This window comes from Sciurus vulgaris (genome assembly GCF_902686455.1).
Source record: "Sciurus vulgaris genome assembly, chromosome: 14".
Lineage (NCBI taxonomy): Eukaryota > Metazoa > Chordata > Mammalia > Rodentia > Sciuridae > Sciurus > Sciurus vulgaris.
The window spans coordinates 56,375,775-56,399,404 of NC_136475.1; the positions used below are offsets into that span (position 1 = coordinate 56,375,775).

General features: G+C 35.4%; 1 protein-coding gene across 30 annotated transcripts in view; it reads left to right on the plus strand.

Moving 5' to 3' along the window:
• Positions 1–23,630, plus strand: part of NRXN1 (neurexin 1) — a 1,087,847-nt gene that overhangs the window by 384,791 nt on the left and 679,426 nt on the right. For all 30 annotated transcript variants that reach the window (XM_079110028.1, XM_079110037.1, XM_079110040.1 and 27 more), the window contains one exon: positions 23,189–23,490. In XM_079110028.1, the coding sequence (XP_078966154.1) occupies positions 23,189–23,490 (302 nt within the window). The remainder of the gene's footprint in view (positions 1–23,188; positions 23,491–23,630) is intronic.

Sequence of the window (23,630 nt, forward strand, 5' to 3'; positions counted from 1 at the left end):
ACTTTCTTTACATCCTTAAACCAACTGCCAGTTTATATTTCCCTTAGTCTGTCTGAATTGTATTTTCACTAATTAAGGTACCAAATGCTTGTCTTACACCCAACTCGTATTGAAGGTTGGAAGGTAGAAAAAGAACTTATTTCTATTTTAGTTTTCTGTTCATTTCTTTCAATGTCTGTAAAGTTGTATGATTTTTCATAGATTTACTAATCACCGATTTTCAATTCTGTGGATTGTTTTCATGTTCTTTACCTACTTTTCTATTAGAGAGTTAAGGAATTTTTCTAAACTGGTTTTAATAGTGTTACATATATTTATGCCTTCCCTAAGTATACTGAATACCTAGGACAAGGAAATATAAGGCTCTTAAAAGGGCTAGTAAAAAATAATTTATATATTTCCCTGGCCTTCTACTACAGATTTTCTAGATTTCCCCATTTTTTTCTTCTTTGGGATAATCTTCAGAGACTGACCAAAACAAAACATGTCTAAAATTGAGATTTGTTTGATTGATTTGTTTAGCAAGTAATGATTCAGGAGGACCTCTTATCATGTAGATATTCTACAGAAAATATTAAAACAATTCTCAAATTGGAAAATATTCTTCCAAAAAAAAATATAGTGCTCGACCATTGAATGGATCATTTACATCCTGATTAGAAGTTTTCTTTTGGAAAAACACTCTATATTTACATGGGTAATTTTTCTCCCTTCCTTCTTATGTTCTGGCCTTTTATTCCCCTTCTTCCCCAGAATCAGATGCAATTAAGGGAGAAATTATGTACTAACAGCTCTAAAATATAGAAGGAATTTAAAGGAAGAATGGATCAAATAGGGAAGGATCCTTGTGGTGGGACTTGGGTGCTTTGAGAAATAGGTGGGTAGTGGAAAAAAGAGAAACATGAAAGTGCAGAGTCAGGAACACTTCTAGTGTTTAAAGAATCATGAAAACCGAGCTTTCCATAACTGAGTAATTGAACCTACTTAGTGCCACCAGTGTGAAAATAAACTGATGCAACTGAGCTCCCATTGGCTCTCCCATAGGCTCTCCCATAGAGAGATCTCAGATCTGCAGCCAGAGTTGGTTCTCCTCAGTTTGATCTTGCATATCACAGTACACTTAAAATATTTGGAAAGTCATCTAAGGAATTTGAAATTTTCTGAATACCAAATGGCTTGTTTTCACCAGCCAGGAGTTGCCTAAGTCACTAAATAAATTGATCATTTTCAGAAAACTTTCTGCTTCCACATGTTACTAATGCCACATTTAGCTGAGACAGAGAGCTACTGGGTACAGAAAAGCTCAGGATAGTTACAGAGACTTCAGCTGGTTAATTCAGCTTGAGAAGAAAATCTGCCACCAGAATTGGTGCTTTCCACGTGTTTTTTCCTGATTCTTACCTAGTATGTCTCCAGTCTTTTAGTTTCTAGGCTGTGCCAAGGTCTTCCTGGACTCAGAACTCGTAGGTATCTCTGTAAGAGCCTCATATTTCCTTGTATCATCTAAGGTATTCCTTCGATGACTTTCCAAATATTTTAAGTGTACTGTGATATGCAAGATCAAACTGAGGAGAACCGACTCTTTGGCTGCAGAACCTGGAATGTTCCCTGCCTTCCTACCTGACCACTCTTACTCTACAGATGCCCAGAGCCAAAATGTCCCTTTTTAGGGAAGACTTTCTGGGGTATAAGTTGAGCATCTCCCATCAAGGCACATTCTGTTTTCCTTCCTAGATGGCACTTTGAACAAATGTAACTGTCTGATTTGTTTAATGTGTGATTAATATCTGTTTTCCCTCCTTAGATTGGCAGTCATGTATATAAATATCAATTCTGATCGTACATTTAAGGAATAATGTTCCTTTAAATCTATTGTCAAATTTGATTTTTTATTTTTTAAACACAGTAAAGTTTAAAGGGGTAGTGGATAATAATGAAAGAAAATTTCATTTGTTTTGAATCGGGTTACTTGGTTGGATTTAGTTCCAGTGCCTATGTTCGAATTGTTAATTATGTAATTGTGAATAAGTTATTTAGTAGGGATCTACTGAGTGCCTGCTAGGTGCCAGGTACTGGCCCAGTCCCTGGGATACAGTGTCAAACAATCATGATGACAAGCATTACCTCAACAAAATATTCCCTTCCCTCATAGGGTGCTCATATTTTAGTGGGAAATATAGATGGAAATAAATATTTTATGGCTCAGTTAACAAAAAATACAGAGAAATAAAGATACAGATAAAGGGATAGATAGATGAAGGTGCTGTTAATAACAGAGGAGGCATTCATTTTTAATTCATTATGTAGTATTTATTTTCTCTTAGAAATGAATACTTAGAGACAATTTTAATACAGCTTATAGAAATATATTGATTTTTGAGATGTCTTGAATGTTAATTTTGGGTCACATTTGAGTGTATCTGGATTTGACATGTTATTTACAACATTAAGATCAAGAAATTTATATAGTCCCACTTTTGAAAAAGAAAAAAAAGAAGTGTGTGTGTGTGTGTGTGTGTGTGTGTGTGTGTGTGTGTTTAAAAGGTGAAGCTATTCCCCACCTTTCAAATTGGCTTAAATTGCAGCATTTTTATTTACTGAGTTAATGTGGTAAGTGTTGGACTTCAGTAATGAAATTTCAGGATAGAGGCTGTTTCCACCTTCAATGTAATTTTGTGTCCCTCAGGGTTGTTGCTGGTGAGTAAGAGTGAAGAATTATTTTTCTTCCACTTGGAATAGACACTAAATGAAAAGATGGATCATGGAGGAAAGGTAGCCCTCCGGTATGCTAAGAGGAGAGAATTCAGGCTTAGTAGTAAAGTAACCTTTAGTTTCTGACATTAAGGTAATAGAGAGGAGCCATAAAGAAGTTGCTTGCTTATTTCCAGTTAATTTTTTTTCTTTATTTCTTTTGCTTTCAATCGTCTCCTCTGAAATTTATAGGAATTGTTACTTAACGTAGATATAAATTAAAAATAGTATACTGAATATACAAGTCTGGTGGAAAAAGCTATCCTTTTTTCAGGTCAGAAAGAGTAATAAAAAGAATAAATATTTTTGAACCAATTTAACTACTCGGTAACATTAGAATAGAAAGCTAAAGTGTGACTGCAAAAAAAAAAAAAATTGAATTTTCTCTCAAATTGTTGCATTTCTCAAAGCAGTGTAGATGTTTATATGAGTAGGGTTTTTTCCCATATGAAGATCCTGGGGCTATGACTAGCTTACCCACACAATACAAAATACTGATTTTGTGCAAGATGTACATAAATAAAATAAAAAAACTTTATGGAAGAAAATAAGTTAGGATGCAAATACGTAGGAAAACAAACCATTGCTCCTGGACAGAATGATTCAAGTTTTAAAGAATATTTTATATTTAGGGCAGCTGAATTCATAATCTCAATTTGGGGAAAGGGATTAAGGATTTTACAAATTGCAAAATTAATGTGCAATCATAAATTTCCATGAAAGGCCAAAATTTATATAAAAATAACAATTTGGTTAAGTTGCCTACATGATAATAAAATGTTAAGTGAAACAAGTGTAATTAAAACAATCTGGTTTTGGCACAGAAACAGATAAAAACATATGGAGTAAATGGAGTCTAGATGTGGATCTAAATACATATGGAGTTTAGTTTACACATGATGTTTCAAAATTGTGGGGAGGGGCAGGGTATGTACTTCGTGGGATAGATCTTGCATAGTACATGAGGCCCTGGATTCAATTCCCAGCACAAAAACAAAAAAACAAAAACAAACAGAAAAGAAAACTGTGAGGAAAGAATGTCATCCTTAATAGTGTTGGAAGAACTGATTATACATCTGGAAATGCAACTAGAAAGTAATGCTTACCCAGAGGTTGAGTTCATGCTTATAAACTCACTAGTTCAGGGCCTGGTTACAAAGGTTATCCAATTCTGTATACAATTTTCATTTTACTTAAAAGTTCTATCAAACCTTTACTTCATGCTAAGCTGAATCATTTTTTGATTGAGGAAACATTCTGTCTTCTAAAATTAAACAGATACTTTATTTTCTTTTAATATTTCTTTTCTTGCGGGGGGGGGGGGGGAGCAAAACGGGGAGGTGGTACTGGGGATTTAACCCCGGGGCAGTTTACCATTGAGCTACATCCCCAGCCATGGGGGTTTCTTTGTTTGTTTTCTAGTTTTTTAGATTGAGAGGGGGTCTTGCTAAGATGCTTAGGGCATTGCTAAGTTGATGCGACTAGCCTTGAACTTGTGATTACAGGTTTGTGCCACCATGCCCACCTAATTTCTGCTGTCTTGATGAGAACTGTCTTCCTGTTGGCCCAGGGTCTTTTATGGCCAGAGACAAATTTTCTCAGTGAACTTGTCCTTATTCTTCATTGTTCCACCTTAGTTTGAGTCAAATTTCATTGCTTGATTTCTTACCTCAGAACTTTAATCCACCTTTATATTCCATCCTGGAGTGCCTTGTTTTCAAATCTGCCCTTCAAGATGTGATCTAAGGATCTCTTAAATGGATGCTTGCACATCAGATCTCTCTTCCAACATGTCACAAGACAACTTTTCAAACAAGACTGCACTAATGAATTCTAGGCACAATCACACCAAATTCACCAAAGGGCAGCTGAAAATTCTCATCAACACCTTTATCCAAAACTGTATCCAGATTATGCTACCAAACAAAAACTTGGTTCGGAAGTCAACACTGAAGAGTCAAGAATCCAGATTTGGTTTGAAAATCTTAGAGCTAGGCATAGATTTCAGATAAGACCAAAACTTAAGGAGGTTTTGGAATCAAGTCAAGGCCCCAGGTGAGATCACCTTCAAGAACAGATCCTAAGTGGAAAGGTCAGATAGCACTGTACCACCTACAGCCCCTCTCAGCTGCACACCCTCATCAAGGCCTTCATGAACAATTCCTATCCTGTGACCCATTCCACAGAACAGCTTACTAAGAAAATCAGGGTTCCTAAATTGAGAATCCAAATTTGGTTTCAAAATGGAATATCTAGATTCTGTGTGCAGAGAAAAGAGAACCTGATGAATCCTTCAAACAAGGCCAGGGACAAGATCTTTGACATGGAGTTCAAGGTAAAGAAGGCACATAAAATGGCACCAACATTAGCCCTCATGATCTAGTCACTTCCCACAAGCCCCACCTCTGAACACTGCTGCACGGGGAACTTCAACACATGAGCCTTTGGGGAATCTTCTGGGTCCAAAGTACAGTGGTAACATCATTGATGGTGACCAGTTTCCTTCACCATCTGAAGAGTTCTTTGACATTACTGGAAGTAGGCACAGTTAGGTCTGGTTCTACACGATTGACACATTACCAGTATGTTTCACCATCTGCCCTCTCTCTACTCCTGCTGAACCTCTCTGTAGAGTTCAAAAAGGTATTTAAGAGAAAATAGGAGCGAGACTGCCACCCCAAGAGCAGGGCAGGAAGATTGAATTGGGAAAAACCTATGTGGAAAAGAAAGATCAGTGTCTTACTCAGGTCAGAGGAAGAATTCAACTCTGCACTCAGTTTGGCCAAGACGTCCTGCCCCTTGCACCAGTGGCCTGCTGTTAGAAGGCCAGCAGTCATTAATTATGTGCCAGGAGATACACTCAGAAATTACTATGGGGAAAGATCTCTGAATCCTTTTGGCTTATTCAATAGAAAATTCCAATGGCTCCAGCTTCACCAGCAACTCATGCTAGAATGTGGTGCACACAGGATACAAATCCAGCATATTTGGTATCATCGACCTGGTGGCTATGGTTCTTCATTTTCCCTGGGAGTATACTGTGCTGTTGAGACTTTAAGCCAAGCCTTCTGGAGATGATAATCAGGACTTCCGGAGGCAAAGACAGACACAATGGGCCCTGCACAGCCCTACTGAGCCAGCCTGGTGTCAGAGTTCATCAGACCTTGGGATGAAGAAAATAAACTTCGTAATAATCATTTTCAGTCATCAGAGTAGTGATTGACTCAAGCAAAAATCATGAATTGATTTTGAAACCTTAAAATATTTGAAGAACAAAAAATGTACACCACTTCGAAGAATTTCCTCTCTCTTGTTCTTTTTAATTGATAAATAAAAAGTAAGTATATCTGTGGAGAAAAAAGAGACATGATATAAATTTTACCTTTTCTATGAAATGTAGTTTTACACTTTGGAAACAATCTCTTCGACTTTCAATTTCCATGGCCTAGTATCCCATGTGTGTTGTGAATATCTTGTGAGCTGCATCCCGAACTCATCTGTGTTTACAACACAATTAACATAGTGCCACACACATAGTAGGTCCTTAATATGTTTCTTTAATTAATGAACTAATTATTTTCCCAGGGATCCCATGGCTTATTTTGTAAGCAACACATTCTAAAATAATGCTGATTTGAACAACTTTATAATTCTAAATACACCAATTTAAAAATGCATTTTCCCTTGAATTCCCCCTTTAACTCTTCAGTTATTTGTGTATGAATATGCCAATCCTAGATCGTAGTAGCATTTCTCTGAAAATCTCTTGGATTGCATACATTACATAAGTATAGGGGAATATGGATTTCAGGGAGAACAATAGACTGCATTAAAAAGAGGAATTGCAGATGCAAGAATCCAGTGTCAGAGAGGTCTCCCCAGACAACACCTGCAGCAGTGTCGGAAAGTGCTTTGAAGGCTTGGAGTGGCTATTCTGCTGAATAACTGAATATCCACAGAGCCAAGACCCATGACCTTGAGCACAGCAGATCTTTTCTGCTGAATGTGATCTTATTCCAAGAGAAGTCAAATTATTCTTTTCAGTCGCCAAGAAAATCTCAAAGCTTTCAAACCCCTTTGCCTTAAGAGATGCCTCAAATTCACTAAGGGAACCCACAGGACGAAGAGACCATAGAACGCTGATGAATGGCTTGGAAGCATAAAAGTTTCCATTTTACACAGAAGTCTGATGTTTCTAGGTTACATGCCAAGTGTGAAAAGGACTTTGACCTGAGGTAGGAAGAAGGCTGAAGGGCTGCTTCTGTGCTTTCCTAGAGTCTGAGCTAGATGAAGAATAAAGGATTTATTTCACTGAAGGCAATCAGAAGGATTGCCAGAGCCAGGGACATTCAATCTTGACCCATTTACCCCTCTTCCATTTTCTCTCCTTACAGCATCCAAAGTGCCTGCTTTTTACTTAGTCAAACAAGCAACAGGAAATAAGGGAAATGGGGAAGAAATTCTTTCTCTTCAAATCCAAATACATGTGAAAAAATCACAAGCAGAAATTTATTAAAAAGCTTTTGTGAGGAACCTTTTAGTCAGTGCTTGGCTTGGTTTGAAATCCTGAGCCGATCATTTTTTAAGGTATAGCAGCAAAGAAAGCAAAAATCAGTCCTTGGCTCATTGGTCTCTTAGTAGAAAGAAAGGAACTTAGACACTTAAGATTCCAGCTGGCAGTTGCAAAGATGTGCAAACTTGTTGAAGAAAGATGAGCCTGTTGGGGCGGGTACTGATGAATGGGATATCCACTCTTCTAACCAACTATTTTGGAACAGACTCTTGTTCTGTGTCTTTCTTTATCTATTTATTTTATCCTACAACTACCTTCCATGATCTTCTCCTGAAAGTATAAAATCCTTGTTTTTAATGTTCCGAGTGAGATATTTTGCCTCCATATACTTTTCATTCACTTAAGGTTTTGTTGTTATTTGGGGTATTGTTGTTGGTTGATTGGTTTGGGGTACTGTGGATTGAACTTTGAGTTGCTCTATTCCAGAGCTTCATACACAGTTCTTTTGATTTTTTTCTGAGACAAGTTCTTGCTAAGTTGCTGAGGCTAGCCTTGAACTTGTGGTCCTCCTGCCTCAGCCTTCCAATTGGAGAACTACAGGCATACTTCACTGAGTTCAGTGGTTGCTTCAGGTAACCACTTCAGTAACTTCTTAAAGAGCATTGTGAAAGATAGTCTTTTATGGACTTGGAACATTTGCCTTCTTTGCCAGAATACTTAAACCTATACATTTTTGTGTATAATGAGTTTTAGAGATTGGCTACATATTTAAATTCAAGAAAACTGAGGACAGTTGAATTCAGCTAATTGAGGACTTCTCTGGATTTGGGCAAATATGATTTTCTAAGGTGGCAGCAATTTCAGTCCTCTATTACCCCTCAGATGATGCTTCCTTCAGGAAAGAGATATTGTGATATCATTATAGGTTTTAGCTGTTCACGTTTCTGAGGAGTGTTCATTCATGTGGTTTTATGTGAAGATTGGCTCTTAAAAAGAACTGTGACCTGAAATCAGATGCATTTAAAGGTTGGTCTGATGAAGTAGCATGCACATATTGGGAAATGTACTTAAGTGCTTCTATTTAATTAAAGTATGCTAGATGACTTTCTAGTTAGTCAAGCACTATGAAAATGTAGCCCAACATGATACACAGGCAGGTCACATGAAAGGTGTAATTACCTAAAAGAACCACAAAAATTTTTGCATTAGCATAACTAAATCAATATAGTGTCAAACTATTTCACATGAAGTGCATTGGTCATGTATCTCTGAACCCTTGGGTTTACTACCATTTCTGCAAAGCTTCCGAAAACCCTCATGCCCAGGCCACATGTTGCCCATTAAATAAGAATAAATATTGAGGTGGAGGCTAGATCCAGACATCACATTTTTTTCTTATTAATGCACTATACTTACACATAATATTGGTTCATTATGACATAATTATATGTGCATGGAATGTAATTTGCTCCACTTCAGTTCCCAGTACTTCCTCTTTCCCTCCTCTCCTTCCTCTCAGGTGTCTACCTTTAAGCCTCTTTAGGTGATTTTGTTTTGTTGTTAACTTGACTACTGTTATGACTAGTAAACGTTTTAATCACATTACTTCAGTCTGTCATACCTGGTTGTTGCTGGCATCAGCCAATCATTGGGTTCTTTTCAAGATTGTGGTGTTAATTTCATTTTTATTACAAAACAGTATAGATTTTGTCCACAAAAACATTTACTATCAATTTAAAATAAAATGCTTTATATGTTTTAAAATAGGGCTGTCTGAACATAGAAATCAAAGATTTTCATTAAAATAATATGTATCAAAAGAAGCTGCAAAAGCTCAAGTTTTGAAGATGAGAAGCTTAACAAATTAGTGTAAATGTGAAGTAAGGGTTGAAATGATCATTTCACTTTGAGGCTATAGTTGAGAAAAATAATATTATTTGGTGATTTGAAAGACATGAAGTTATAATTTTATATATATTGAAAGTAATGAAAATCAGGTTTGTTGAGAAAGGTAATTCAGATGGATTATATGATAATAGACTGTCCTATAGTCTTCAACATTAATATTTTCTTCCATTCTGAAACTTTTACTATGTCCATTCAAATGTATTGAAAATAGCAGTAGAAATGCAGCAGAGTATAGTAGAAAGACCAGAGGATTCAGAGATAGAGATCCAAACTTTAGTCCAAGGTATTCAAAAGTCTTTTGCCAATCCTCTTCACATCTCTGGTACTGTGTTTTTTTATTTGTAACACAAAAATGCTGCACTGAATTATTGCTTTTTATTGTTTGGATGTTGAACCATTAGTGGATTATGAAATCAATTTAGAATAATGTATATTTTTATGAAAAATAGAAGAGTCTGTTATAGATAAAAAGCTTGTGTATATGGGTTCTAGGTAATTGGTCAAGACATTTTTGAAAGCCCTTGAATTAGAAAGTCTTATGTTTATAGTTTATGAATTAGCAGGAGGGAAGAACTACAGTATGGTAACAGGTGGAGTACCTTCTTTCAACAATAGTATTAAAATATATTCTATGCAGAGTCAAGAAAAATGACTTCTTTTAAAAGAAAAACCTTGTCTCCACATGGTGTTTGGTTTACTCATAACAGGTAGAAAAGGAAACAAAAAACATATAGAATCTGTGAATGGGGATTGTGTCCTGTCCTTGAGACCAGAGAATTCTCACTGTAAGAAATGAATGATGTTTTGTGAATCACGGCTGCTGATTCAAGAGGTGGTGTTATTCAGTCTGGCCAGAATGAATATTCTTTAGTCAATTTTCTTCCAAACTAAGGAGTGGAAATGTGCTCTGCTTTTCCCTTTCATATATATATATTTCTTTCATTTAGTTTTACATCTTTTTCTAACTATCTGTTGGTAAGTGGGTTCTTACCATGGAGAATAGGACAAGGAAAGGTACTTTACAAAAAGACAAAAATAAAACAAAAACCTCTCCAAACCAAAAACCAAATTAAAACAAAACACCACAAAAACCCAAAACCAACCAACAAAAATAACCATATTGAGTTTCAACCTACACTGGTTCTTAGAATTAACTAGGGACTAAAATATAACAATAAATCATCAAAAGATTCAACTCAATAAACTAAAACATGTGACTAGTGGTACTAAAACTATGCCCTTTTAGAGGGTTTTCCAGTTTATTCTGATGGCCATCCTTGTTTGGGATCAGCTGGTCAAGAGGTTCAACTTCTTATCCCAATTCACCTGTGCCTTGCTATAGACACTACAGAATTCTTCCTCAACTTTTTGGGTGTCCCTCTTCCAACAAAAAGTTTGCAGTTCTGCAATTCATCAAGATTTCTGATAAAGTTTGACAGTTCAAATAAAGTTAGTTACAAATCAGCTGAAGTTCACTATTTATATTGCATCCTAAGATTTAAATTTATAGGTAAAACTAAAAAAGGAGATAGCAATAATTCTACATTTTAGGAAGGGTTCCCATACCAACTTATTGGCAAAGACTGGTGTTGAAGAATGACCAGGCTATCTTCTCACATGTCTGTGTTTGCAATCCTGCCCCTTCCCTTCATTCCTACCACTGAAGACTGATCTGGGCATAGACTTCTTATGCCAATTGAAGCAACTGAGGAATTGAAAATTTGAAAAGAATTACCTCAAGACTGAGGTTCACTGGAACTGAGTCACAAACATGTCTACCACAAGAGGAGATCAGAAATTCTGCTATAAGAAAGCTTGAATTTACTCAGAGTTCATTCCTTTCCAAGATTTGATGGTTTAACAATTCCTTCTCTTCTGTGAGACACCTCAGAAATCCTCCGATAAAATTCTGTGTCTTTACAGTGAAGCTGGAACTCTACTGGAGTTGGGAAGTAAGTAAAACACCAAGGCATCCATCACCTATAATGAACTAATTTTTGCCCAATACATCTAGAATGCTGCCAGTTTTGTACCATCCTTGGGAGAACTGAGTAAACAGTACTCAAGTCAGATGAAGACATTGAAGTGGGAAAAACTGAGCTATACAATGTTGATTTATAATGTTTTCAACACAGCTATGATAGATGGAGTAAGGGAGATTATAGAACCCTTGTTATGTAAATAATAATAAAATAATAATGATAATAATGTCATATCATTACATTTCAGGTCTTATTTTTCTAAAATCTCAAAGTGTGGTATGACTGGTACCTATAGTCCTTGTACTAAAAGCAACTCAGACTCAGCTATGTTTACTTTTTAATGACAATTGACCACTAAACATAACATGGAGAACTGAATCCAGGGCTCCTAATTCCACATTAAGAGATCTAGCCCTAGGAAAATACTAATCCTTGTTGATGATAATTCTGTACTTTTAGAAATAAGTACAAATTTAGAATTAATTCCAAATTAATTTGCATAAATTTATAGTAACATTAGCTTTCTCCTAAAATAACTTATTTTTCTAGAAATTGCATTTATATGTTGAAGTACCTTAAATTAGGAGGAAAAAATAACCATCAAAGACATTCTTCTGACACACCAGGAAATCCATTGAAGGTGTTCTTTTCTGGGCTAAGGAAGATAAGTAATTGAAAGTATGCTTTTGAATAAAAGATCTTCTGTGTTCCTTTATTTTTTATGAATTTTTGAGTTCTCATAGGAAAAGAGGAGAGCTAGCTCTGGAAGCCCAAGGAGGTAAAGGTTGGCATGGAAGTTCCTTTTTCAAAGCAGCATCCATTTGAAATCTTTCAAGACATTTTAACTCTAGCATGTCGCTTAACTTTATCAGTAGGAAAGAGTTTGGCACAGAGTTGGACTCCAGTAAATGTTTATTGAATGAATTGATGAAACAGTGGCTCAATAAATCAAGAATATTGTAGAACCAGAGAATTTTAGAATGGAAAGATCATACTGGAGATCACTTAGTCCAGCTATGTCCCTTTGCCAGAAAGGAAAATGAGGCCCAAGGAGGCTAAACAGGATGCCAAGAGCAGAGAATGGGAAACTGCTAAGGAGAAAACAGTGCACAACTCTCAGGATACTCAGCCCAAGAGTGTTCCCTGAGAGAATGAAAAAAGGAAAAAAAAAAAAAAAGGTCAAAAGTAAAAATATCAATTATTTTGCACCTCTTACAGTTTCAACCCTGTTAAAAATAACAAACCACCAATAGGGACTTGTATTTCCTTTTCTTTTTTGTGTGTATAGTACTTCCATCTCTTTCATAGTTTATGAAGCATAATTAACCTAATGCTTCTAGATTTAGTGTGTTGGGCATAATTATATTGTGGGTAATAAAAGATGTGGTAATACTTATTTTTTAAAACTGTTGGACAGTCGTTTGAAATACAGTGGTTACTTTAATAATAATGATGATCATAATAGCTAACTTGAATTAACTGCCTACCATATGCCCAGTATTTTATATATATATATATAAACACACTGTCCACTTTCTCACCTCATATATTCTGTACCTAAGCAGGGAGGATGGATGAACAGAGAAAATTGCCAGGTTCTAGAGTATGAAAATGTACTGTTCACAGAACAGTGTGCTTCCCTCAGCCAAAATAACTAAAGGAATAGGCCATGGTAACATCAGGAACAGAGACTGACTATGTCTGAACAACAAGAGAGGTGGCGTACCACATTCTTGGGGCATGACTTTGTAGGCATCAAACTTGCTGAAGCTGGGTTGAGGCAGAGGTGGCCACGGGAAGTTTCTGAGGAAGGGAGAAGGGAACTGGAAGAATGGATGGCTTCAATGGGAGTGTAGCCTATGTGCTCCACGTGTGGTGTAGCTGGATGCCTATGATTCTGTCGGTTAAGTAGACACCCCCTTTAGGCTTTGGCATGAGCCATCTGGCAAGTATTACTCACAAAAAAGGGCACTTGCTGGGGCAATGGATTACAGTAAGCAGATGTTATGGAGTCTACCAGAAGAAGGGCATCTAGGGTCAGTGTGGGTGAAACAGAGCAGCAAGTACAGCCAAAAGAAAGGACTGAAGGATTAACCACTGTCCTTTACTCTTCCACCTGCTTCCTCCCCCCAGAATTTGTAATGGCCATCTATCTCCAAAGGAGGGATGATGCATGGAGTCATACTACACCCCCATCTCACAACTAAAAACAGAGAGATAATGAGGGATGAAATTTAGGTCAAATCTCAGCTTAAACATGTAAATTAGCCTAAGCTTTCAGTAACCAAAAAACAGCCAGAGATTCAATGATTCTGCCCAAGATTTTGTTAAAATATGGGCAAAAGTAGTAACTATGCATGTTTGAAAACAGTGTTTTCTAATACATCCATAATAAATACTCTTTTATATTTATATCCCAATAATTGAAAATCTTTAATGAATTTATTACTGCATAGAGTCTTATTTAATCCTCATAACTACTCTATTAAATGGATGCTAGTATTATCATATCCATTTACTGATGAAAAAAATGAGACTTTCAGGTCATCAATCTTTTGCCTAAGTGTTCATGATGTATTTATGACTACAGAGCTGCTGCATCTGTGTTCCATAATTTCATAAATGTGGGTCTAATTATTATTGATCCCCTACCTACCCAGAGCAAACTTCTCCACACAGCAGCCAGACCTATCTTTTGGGATGTACATTAAATCATGTCACTACCAAAATAACAACAACAAAAAAAAATTCTCATTGTATACGAAATAAAATCCAAGAATTTGACCAAGATTTAGAAGGCCCTACAGGATCTAGTCCCACCTCACATCTCTGTTCTCATCTCGTTCATTCCATGATGCCTATTTGACTAAGCTGTGTGCTCACTGATTTTTTTTTTTTTTCCTATTCCAATATTTTCTCATTTTAGGAGGTGGCAACTTCAAATGTGGTTTCTCAACATGCAGGTCTCATCTTCTAAGAGAGCTTTCCCAGTCCTTGTCATCTCTCATGGCACTCTTCTTCTTGCTTGGTATCACATATGATGGCTTTTGCTCATTTATAGTTATCTCTCTCTCACCAGTTTGGTGAGAGAAGACCCTGAGGGCCTTGTTTATTGATACATTTTATGCCTAAAGCAGTGTGTCCAAACCATGGGCATCTAAAATATAACTGAAAAATGACCAGGGCCTGGATGAATATTAATCTCCCTGTGTACTAGGTGCTTTATGTATGTTACCTTTGGATTCAATAGTCATTTTTGTCTTGTGACCAGAGATATGCCCAGGAGTTTCCAGCATCTCTTCCTTCTCTGGTGCAAAGAATGGTATTCTACAATCCATCTCTTAACCTAGTTTATACTGATTTTAATGTATTCAAACTTACTATTTTGCGTTATTTTAATAACAAGTTAGCACTAGATCTTTAAAAAGAAACAGTAAAAATAAGTCACAAAACCTTGATTGGGCAAGGGGGTAAGTGGAGGTACATAGATCTTTTCCTATCCCTGCATAATTCCTCATTATACTCACCACCTATTTATTTACTCCCTCCTTTACTTAAGATACTGGAGATAAGAAGATAATTTTAGTTTTTTCTTTTAAGGAATTGTCATTCTTGTTTTAAGCATGATAGACTTTGATTATATTTCCTCCATGCTAGGTATTATTAACTTTAGAATGTTCCAAGTTCACTTAACTATAATAAGTGGAAAAGATGCAGCCCAGGTCCATCAGTTTTCATTGAGTCTGGTCACATCTAGAATGCATGATTGTTATCAGTTACAGCAGAGTATGAACAAAGATATTTCTCTAAAGAATCATAAATGCATTTGCATGAAACTTATTAAGTTCATTCGCTAACAATGATGACTTGTTAGACTGTACCAAGAGATATTATACCCTTTACATTTATCCAGAAGAGTAGTGCTAAGTTTCCCAACCCAGAGAGAATTCTATTGTAATATTGCCTAAAGGTGAAACACGATGAGAATAGAAAATCAGAGATTACTCCCAATGATTCAAAGACTGGACCCTCTGCTGGATGCATATTAAATAGATATTTGACATAACTACACACTGATCAGCTCTCTACATCCCCCACCCCCGCCGGCTTATTTTTCAAATCAAAAGATGCAAAGTAATTGAGCTGGATATTTATCCCTTTAGAAAAATGCCATGATATCAATATTAGTTTTGTCTTTAATGCTTAACTCGGAAATAGCAGATGTAAAAAACTCCTTAAAATTATTAAAAAATAAATTGCAACAATGTAAGAATCTGTTTAACAATAGCACTCTAACATCTTATTTTAAAGTCACCTGAAGGATCACATCGCAGTGCTAATTCTGTGTTGCAGATTGGGGAGGGGTCCTGAGGTCTTTAATTTCTCACAAGTTCCAGGTGATGCTGATGACCTGTCCCCTAGGTCATAGTCAGAGTGGCATATAGTAAGAGATCATGTTTTTAAAGCAATTTTACTCTACACCAGGCTTTCCAATTCCATATGAAGTTCTCTGACAATCTGTTTTTATTTTCCAAGGTATTATTTGTATTTATTTTAAAAAATCAAATTCTAAAATTTAGATCAGTTTACTCAAATGGCCAAATTTTTTGATAACTGAAAATATAGCGTTTAGAGTTAAAGGCAATAGTGCTCTGATTTTACGAAGAAAGAATCATAAATTGTGTACTCTTTGGAACTTGGTTAAACAGGTAGATTGTTCAGTATAGATTACCCTAAGTTGGTAATGAAGTGATTTTCTACTTGAAGTCATGTACATCATAACCATTTTATAAATGAAATTATCTATAAATACAGAATACTATAAATCTGTGAATATAACTGTTTTCCTATCATTTACTTTGTTATTAAGTAACCATTAATTATCACCCAGAGAATTCAGTAGTTTTTACAGAGAATCTGTAAAGAATTGTGTTTTTGTTTGGATTGTGTTCATGATTTCCTGCAGATTAAAAGATACTGGCATTTATTTTTCACAGATTCTGTTGTTGGGGCTTGAGCCCAGAGAATGCCATATTGTACACCTTTGAATGCCTGGATGCAGGTTCACTGCCATGTTTGTGCATCTTGTGATTTGTGTAGAATAGGCAGGTATTCAGTCTCCTGTTTGGTTGTGAGTACTTGTGGTTATTTAAACAAATGCACATCAGTTGCACAGTAGGGTCATGTCGTGTTTTCTCTTGGAGAAAAACATGCCGAAGTTTAAGCCTCATTTAGTTTTTGGTCATGAATTAGAGGCCCATATCATGAAATACCTGAGAATTGAGGAATTGTCTGAGACTAGAATCAAGTCTGCAAGGGTTATATTCTGATTCTTGCCTAAGTAGTTATGTGACCTTACTTTTGTCCGTTGGGCTCTCAACCTATTAAATAAATGAAGGCATTGGACTAAACAGTATGGAAGTCTTTACTTTTCATTTTTGATGACTTCAAGTTTATCATCAAGAATATACCCCTTCCTTGGGGTTATTTCATGGAAATTTGGCCATTTCAAATTGCTTGCCTCAGAGTCTACCTAATGTGAAATAAAACTTTGAATGGATACTTTGTAAAGCATGATTTCTTGCTGCAAAATAGGAGTTACCCTCATCATTTACAAAGGTTGAATCACATTTAAGGATTTCAGAAAGCTTTACAACCTTCTGTCAGTTTGAAAATCTGAGACTGAACTACTCTCCCTTTAAATGAATGCTGTTTCTATAGAATAATCAACTGATAGTTTTAATTCCTAAATTGCAAAGTGTGGCAAATAAAGTGATGTGATTACTTGGTAAAATTTTTAGGGAGTAAGGATTTATCCTGGCATGAGTTTCAATAGACAAACTTTTCTGTTGTTCTAAATTTATTTGATCTTTATAGTCTGAGATACCCAAGCTTATTATTTAATTTAATAATGTAAACTTCAAGTGTGTACCTTTGTTTTGTCAAGGATGTTTTTGGCAAAATGTTCTTGTGTATTTTCTTCTGAAGTAGAAAAATAAATGGAGCGTGTCTTTCATTCAAATGTTATTTTTTTTATATTTGCTTTTTCATTTGTTGATTTTGGTTTGTTTTGTGTTGAAAACAATCTTAGAAACTCACAATTATAGTGACGGATTACAGATCTGTGTTATTTCAGATCAGATGTGAAAAGCAAAGTAATTAAGAATAATAAGGTAGGAAAACAGCCTAACATCCGTAAGGCGAATGGGGACAATGGGACATCTTTCTGCCCATAGGCATTCTTGTCTTTCAAATATAGGGTAATTTGCTTGTTGATTATTTCCTGAAGTTCAGTGAACTTGGAGACTGTGAAAATATAAAGTCAAAGTAAGAGTATATACTCCATGCATAGGAAATAGGAAGGGGCCTTGTCCTGAGAATTAATTTCTATGTGAACTTGGGAAACTATTCAATCTCTTGATTAATTGTCCTTCCTATGAAGTAGAAATCAGTGATTTTGGGTATGAGCAGAGATCCATTTGTTCAGTTCACCATTCAAGGATTCTCTTTATCTTGGTATCAGTCCATTAATCAACAGTTATTATATCCATGCAGCCTATGTATATTTATAAATCTTATGAGGTTAGTATGAAGAGCAAGTGAGATTAATATGCATTAATAGTTTTCAACATGACAATTAAAATTATTATTATTATTATTAGTTTAGTTTTTATTTATAATCAAAGCATTAATAAAATAGTATCTTGTATATATTATTTTATTAATCAGGAATAAAATAATCAGGTTAGTTCATTCTGTGTTCAGATTATTTAACCTTTTAATTTAAATGCAGTAAACATACTAAGAAGTGCATTTATCTTAAGTACACAGGTAAATGAGTTGTTTTCACTGTGAGCATACCCAAAACAACCAAATCCAGACTTGAACATTATTAGTATTCAAAGAGGATTTCTCACTCTCCTTCCTATCTACACCAAAGATAGCCATTAATTTAATTTTCAAAGGCAAAGATTAGTTTTGCTTGTTTTAAATTTTTTTTTATAAAATGGGATGAAAAGTATGTTATCTTTCATGTGTAGCATTTTTACTCATCATTGCTACTGTGAGATTTATTCATATTTCTGCCTGTAATTTTACATAATATATTCTTACTTCTGCTTAATATTCCATTGAATGACTCTGCTCCAATCTGTTTATCTTTTCTACCATGAATTATTATTTCAGTTCTGGTCAGTTTGAAGTTATTACATAGAGTGTCACTATGAACATTCTGGTATATTATTCTGATGATCTATACATGCATTTTTGTTTATAAGCTTATGAGTGAGATTGTTCATTCATAGGGTAGTCCTATGTTCAGACTTAAAGGACATTGTCAGTTTCCCAAAGTGGTTCCTACTAACATTGTATGAGAGTTCCAGCTGCTCCCCATCATCACTCTGTATTTTTTTGTCTTTTTCATTTTATTCATTCTAGTGGACTGTGGTCACATTTCATTTTGATTTAATTTATATTTCTCTGAGGACTAATTAAATTAAATATCTTTTCACATTGATATTCCTTTATTGAAGAGTGTTGTAAGTAGTTTTCTACTTTTCCTATTGTCTAACTTTTAATTATTAATTTGTGTGAGTTCTTTATCTTGAATGTAAGTATTTGTTGACATATTCATTGCTGTGGGTCTAATTTCTTTTTCATTTTTATTGTTTTAACGCATATTAGAAATATATAAAATATTTGAGAATTGCATTTTAAAATTGACCTAGACCTATTCATTAAGTGTTCAATAAGAAAGCATAAATACTTTACTGTGCTCGTTGGTCCTTGCATATGATATGATGCAAACTTTAATGACAAAAATTTAAGGTAGCAAAGAACTCAAAACAATATAATCATCTTATATTGTAGAATATGGAGTGATTTTTGTATTTTCATGTAGTATATATGTTCTTTTATGAACGAGAACAAGGAAAAATATTTCCCTACTTAGCTTCATGAATCATTTATGGCATTTAAAGATAATTGTATATTACAAAATGTAAATTTTTCCAAAATGATATAATTGCATTTAATGCAAAGTGAATTACCTAAATTTGTAATTAAACAACATATGTGATATATTTTCGTTTTTAAAGTAACAGAAATGTAGTGTTAAAATACATCAACACTCATAAACTTCAAAGCTCATGACCTAATAAAGTGCAACTCTATTTACTGTTCTCCCCCTGGCTCTGCCATGTTATCTGTCAAAGCAATCCTTCTCTTTCATTTTTTTTTTAATTCATTCTGAGTTACATGGACTTTTAATGATATGAGGTCTCTTGGATAAAATGCTACAGGCTGTTAACTGTACCAAACCTCTTCACTCCCCAAAACTTATTCAGTTATTTAAGTGGATTCTTTCTGACTATCTTATATTCTTCCCTGCCTTCTTAAACAGGTAGATAATTATTATTTTCTTACTGTAACATGACACATCTTCACAAACCCATACTTTGTCATTTTTTTCTAGCTTTATGAATACCATCTGGCTTTTCCCTCTAACCTATAGGGCGTGTGGTATATCAGATAGAAACTGAATTCTAGTCCAGCTTTTATAATAGGCACATTTTATGAACTTGACAGTTGTTTAAACTGGAAGGGCTCCACTTTTTTAATAACATAAATTAAGGGGCTGAGTTGGAGGAGGGTCTGTAAAGCTTCCACTGGAACAGAGATCTGCTCTGAGTATTCAGTGGAAGGATAAATTATCACCAGTGTCATCTTTAGAAGAATGTTTCTCACTGTGGATGATATATGTATTTATTGATGAACCAGAATCCACTTGATCACTTATCACGTAAAATTAAAACAATAAGCATGGAGAAATGAGTGAAAAAAACTGGAGAATGTTATTTTTATTGATTATTTTCTAAAGACTGAGACCCTAAGTCTTTATACTCTGTCAAATTCCCATGGGACTGCATAAGTCCAGAGCAGCTGGCCAGTTTTTATCTTGTCAGCACTCTCAACAACAGAGAAGAATGAATATCAACAGCTTTGCCAAACTTTGAAATATTTCTTTCCTTTTTAATTTTCATCAGTTTTGTAACTGGCAAAATGTAATCTGTATATAATTTGCTTTTTGCCTTTCTCTGAATATTGATAGGATTGTACATCTTTTCATTTATCCATAGGCCACATTTGTTGATTTTTTTCTATGACAGCTCTTTTGTCCCTTTCTCCCTTTGTCTTTTTTTATATTGATCTATGGGGGTACTTTCAAGATCCTGGATTATAATCCTTTGTTGATTAATATGAAATGAAAATATTTGCACACAACTTTTAATTTAACTTCTTACTCTCTATTGAGAAACAGATTTTCTTAATTTTGATGTGGATGAATTTATCAATACTTTAAATAGTTTTTATGCCTGTTGTATAAAACCTACTAAGCATTTACATAATTGTTTTTCTAAAGTATATCCTTAGCCCAAGTAAAATTGATTTTTGTCAATAAAATGATATAAAAATCCAACATCACTTTGTTCATCTGGATGATCAGATGTCTCAGCACCATTTATTGTCTAATCTATCTATCCTTTGCTCATTATCTGCAATGTCTGATTTAATATAAATTGTTTTGCATATACTTAGAAGTATATTAGTTTATCTCCTCTTAATGTATTCTACAAATTATCATAATTTTATACTAAATGTCTATTCTTACACAGTCAACTTGCTTCATCCTTCTCTGGCATATCTTAGTTATTTTGGGCTCTTTGTTTTACCTGTATAACTTATAGAATCAACATTTCACATTAACTTTAAAAATTCACTGACATTTTTATTGGAATTTTATTGAATCTATAGTTCTACTTATATATATGAAAACATTGATTGTCCCCATTATATAGAACCCTGCAGTCTTTCTAAAATATCTTATTTAGCCAAGTGATTTTTATAGGTTATGGTCTTTCAGTTTATACAGCCATATTTGCTAATACAATGCTATTTCATCTGTTCATATATTTTCTTGTCTTTCTGCATTAGCTGCAGTTTCAAATATGGTATTAGATAGAAATTTTGATAGTGGAAATCCTTATCTGTTTCTGATCTTAAAGAGTAGATTCTGGATTTCACAAGAATGGCTTATGTTCTTTGTTTTAGATCATTTATCACACTTTTCACTTTAGATAGACAAGGGGAAAGACATCTGCCATCAGCTTTACCAGATTCTGTGCTGACATCTCATTTTATCTTTATACCAATCCCAAAAGCTCAGTATCACTCACCATTTTCAGAAAGTGGAATTTGGAAAGATGCAAAATTGCCCCCAGTCACAACAGGTGGCCAACTTGCAATCTAAAGTCATATTTGGGGCCATATTCCCCCCTAGTATTACAGTAATATTTAATTGTGCCTAATAGTGATTATATTGAACTGACCAAGGACGCAGACACCTGTACTATAAACATTCTGACACAGGAATGAGGTTAGCTATGTCCATTCTTTAGCCCTAAAAATCAGTACTGGCCTTCAACACTGCAGTATGCACATTCTGTACTTTGAATGAATGAATGGGAAGGATTCACTGGTATGAATTGGGTTGTCTTTCCTATGCTCTTACTCAGAACATTCCATGTTGAACCTGACTGCCAGGCTTCATTAATTATTTACCAATAGTCAGTGACTATTGTAACAGGGGTCAATCTCTTGTGAAATCCCTAGTGCTTACGTCCAGTCTTAGTGCCATGGCTTAGCTATCTATGGCCACTATGACTGTTTCTTCATTCAGGAAGTCAGGTCATCTGGCACTGAGTAGTGGAAACCTGGATTTGATCTCGGATTCCAAAACATTTGTTACGAAGTGAAAATAGTCCTGGGCTGGGGATATAGCTCAGTTGGTAGAGTGCTTGCCTCTCATGCATAAGGCCCTGGGTTCAATCCCCAGCACCAAAATAAATAAATAAATAAATACATGAATAAATAAATAGTCCTGAAGTAAAAACCTGTTGCCAGGGGAAGAGTAAAATGCCTCTTGCTGTCATGCTTACTCAAAACCCCCAGTGAGCATGACAGAAAAGCTATCTTACCAGTGGAATGCTTTCTCCCGTATCACTTGTAATTCTGTTTATAGTTTACTGCGAGCTGATTTCCAACCATACTGTCTCTTCTTGGCACACTATCGTCATTGCCTAGCAAGTCAAAGGAGCTTTTGGCTTGCATTCTTCCGTTGGTCAAACTCACTTCATCAGTGAGAAGACTGCTCTTTCCAAAGAACGATATTTCTGTTTGATCTGAGTAGTATCTTGAGGGATCCTCATTGTTAGTCCTAAATATAGTGAAGACCAAGATACATAGAAGATGTTAAGACTTCATTTACAGGCTGTCCCATGGCAATGTGCTGGAATTCTTACCAGTCTCATAAAAACCAGCCTTACCATCTGCTTAATGAGACCAGGGAATGAATTAATAATTCAGCTGACTCCATTAGACTTTCGGTTGCTGTTCCCTCCATCCAGGGGAGGGGAAATATACTCTACAGGAGAGATCTATTTACCCCCAGATCAAATCATATTTTTTCCTTCCCTTTACAATATAATTTGTTATGGCCTCATAGTGGTAGAAATATGTGGCCCTTCAGTGAAAAATATCTTTGAATATAAATGTCTCACTGAAAATTAAAATAACTCCTTAGCTGGATGGAGAGCATGTGGCAAACATGTTGGGATCCATTGATGTCAGCAGAGTGGAACCGTCCAATATGCACTTATGGTACCTGATTCATGCCCTGGAGAGATCACAGAGCTACTTTCTCTGATCAGAGCTCTTGCAGTGATACTTAAAAATTAATTGAATTTTCAAGAATGTTAGTTTTAGCTATTGTAGTTGATGGCCCAATAGCTGAGGAGGTTTATTAAAAATATACTGCCACCTACAGCACTATGATTCTTTGACAGGGCTCTTGTCATAAATATTAATTAGGCAAAGAGTTCATTTGGGGTCTGATTAGTCATTGTTTTTGTTAAGATCTGCTGATCCGCATAGTATGTGTCTTTACTTATGCATCTATCTATCTGTTTTTCTCTAGGAAAAGAAGAATATATTGCCACTTTCAAGGGATCTGAATACTTCTGCTACGACTTGTCTCAAAACCCCATTCAAAGCAGCAGTGATGAAATAACTCTGTCCTTTAAAACCCTTCAGAGGAATGGACTGATGCTTCACACCGGGAAATCAGCCGATTATGTCAATCTTGCCCTGAAAAATGGAGCTGTCTCTCTGGTCATTAATTTGGGATCAGGGGCCTTTGAAGCACTAGTGGAGCCCGTGAATGGAAAGTTTAATGATAATGCCTGGCATGATGTGAAAGTCACCAGGAATCTGCGTCAGGTAACAGCGCAGTGGATAAGAGAGTAACTGGCTTTGTTTCTCGCTACAGCTGTGTGTGTGGTACTTGAAAACCCTAACAACATAAGTCAGGGCTCCTCAGAGTCGCTTAAAAATTAGCTTTTCTCCTGAGATGAATCTTC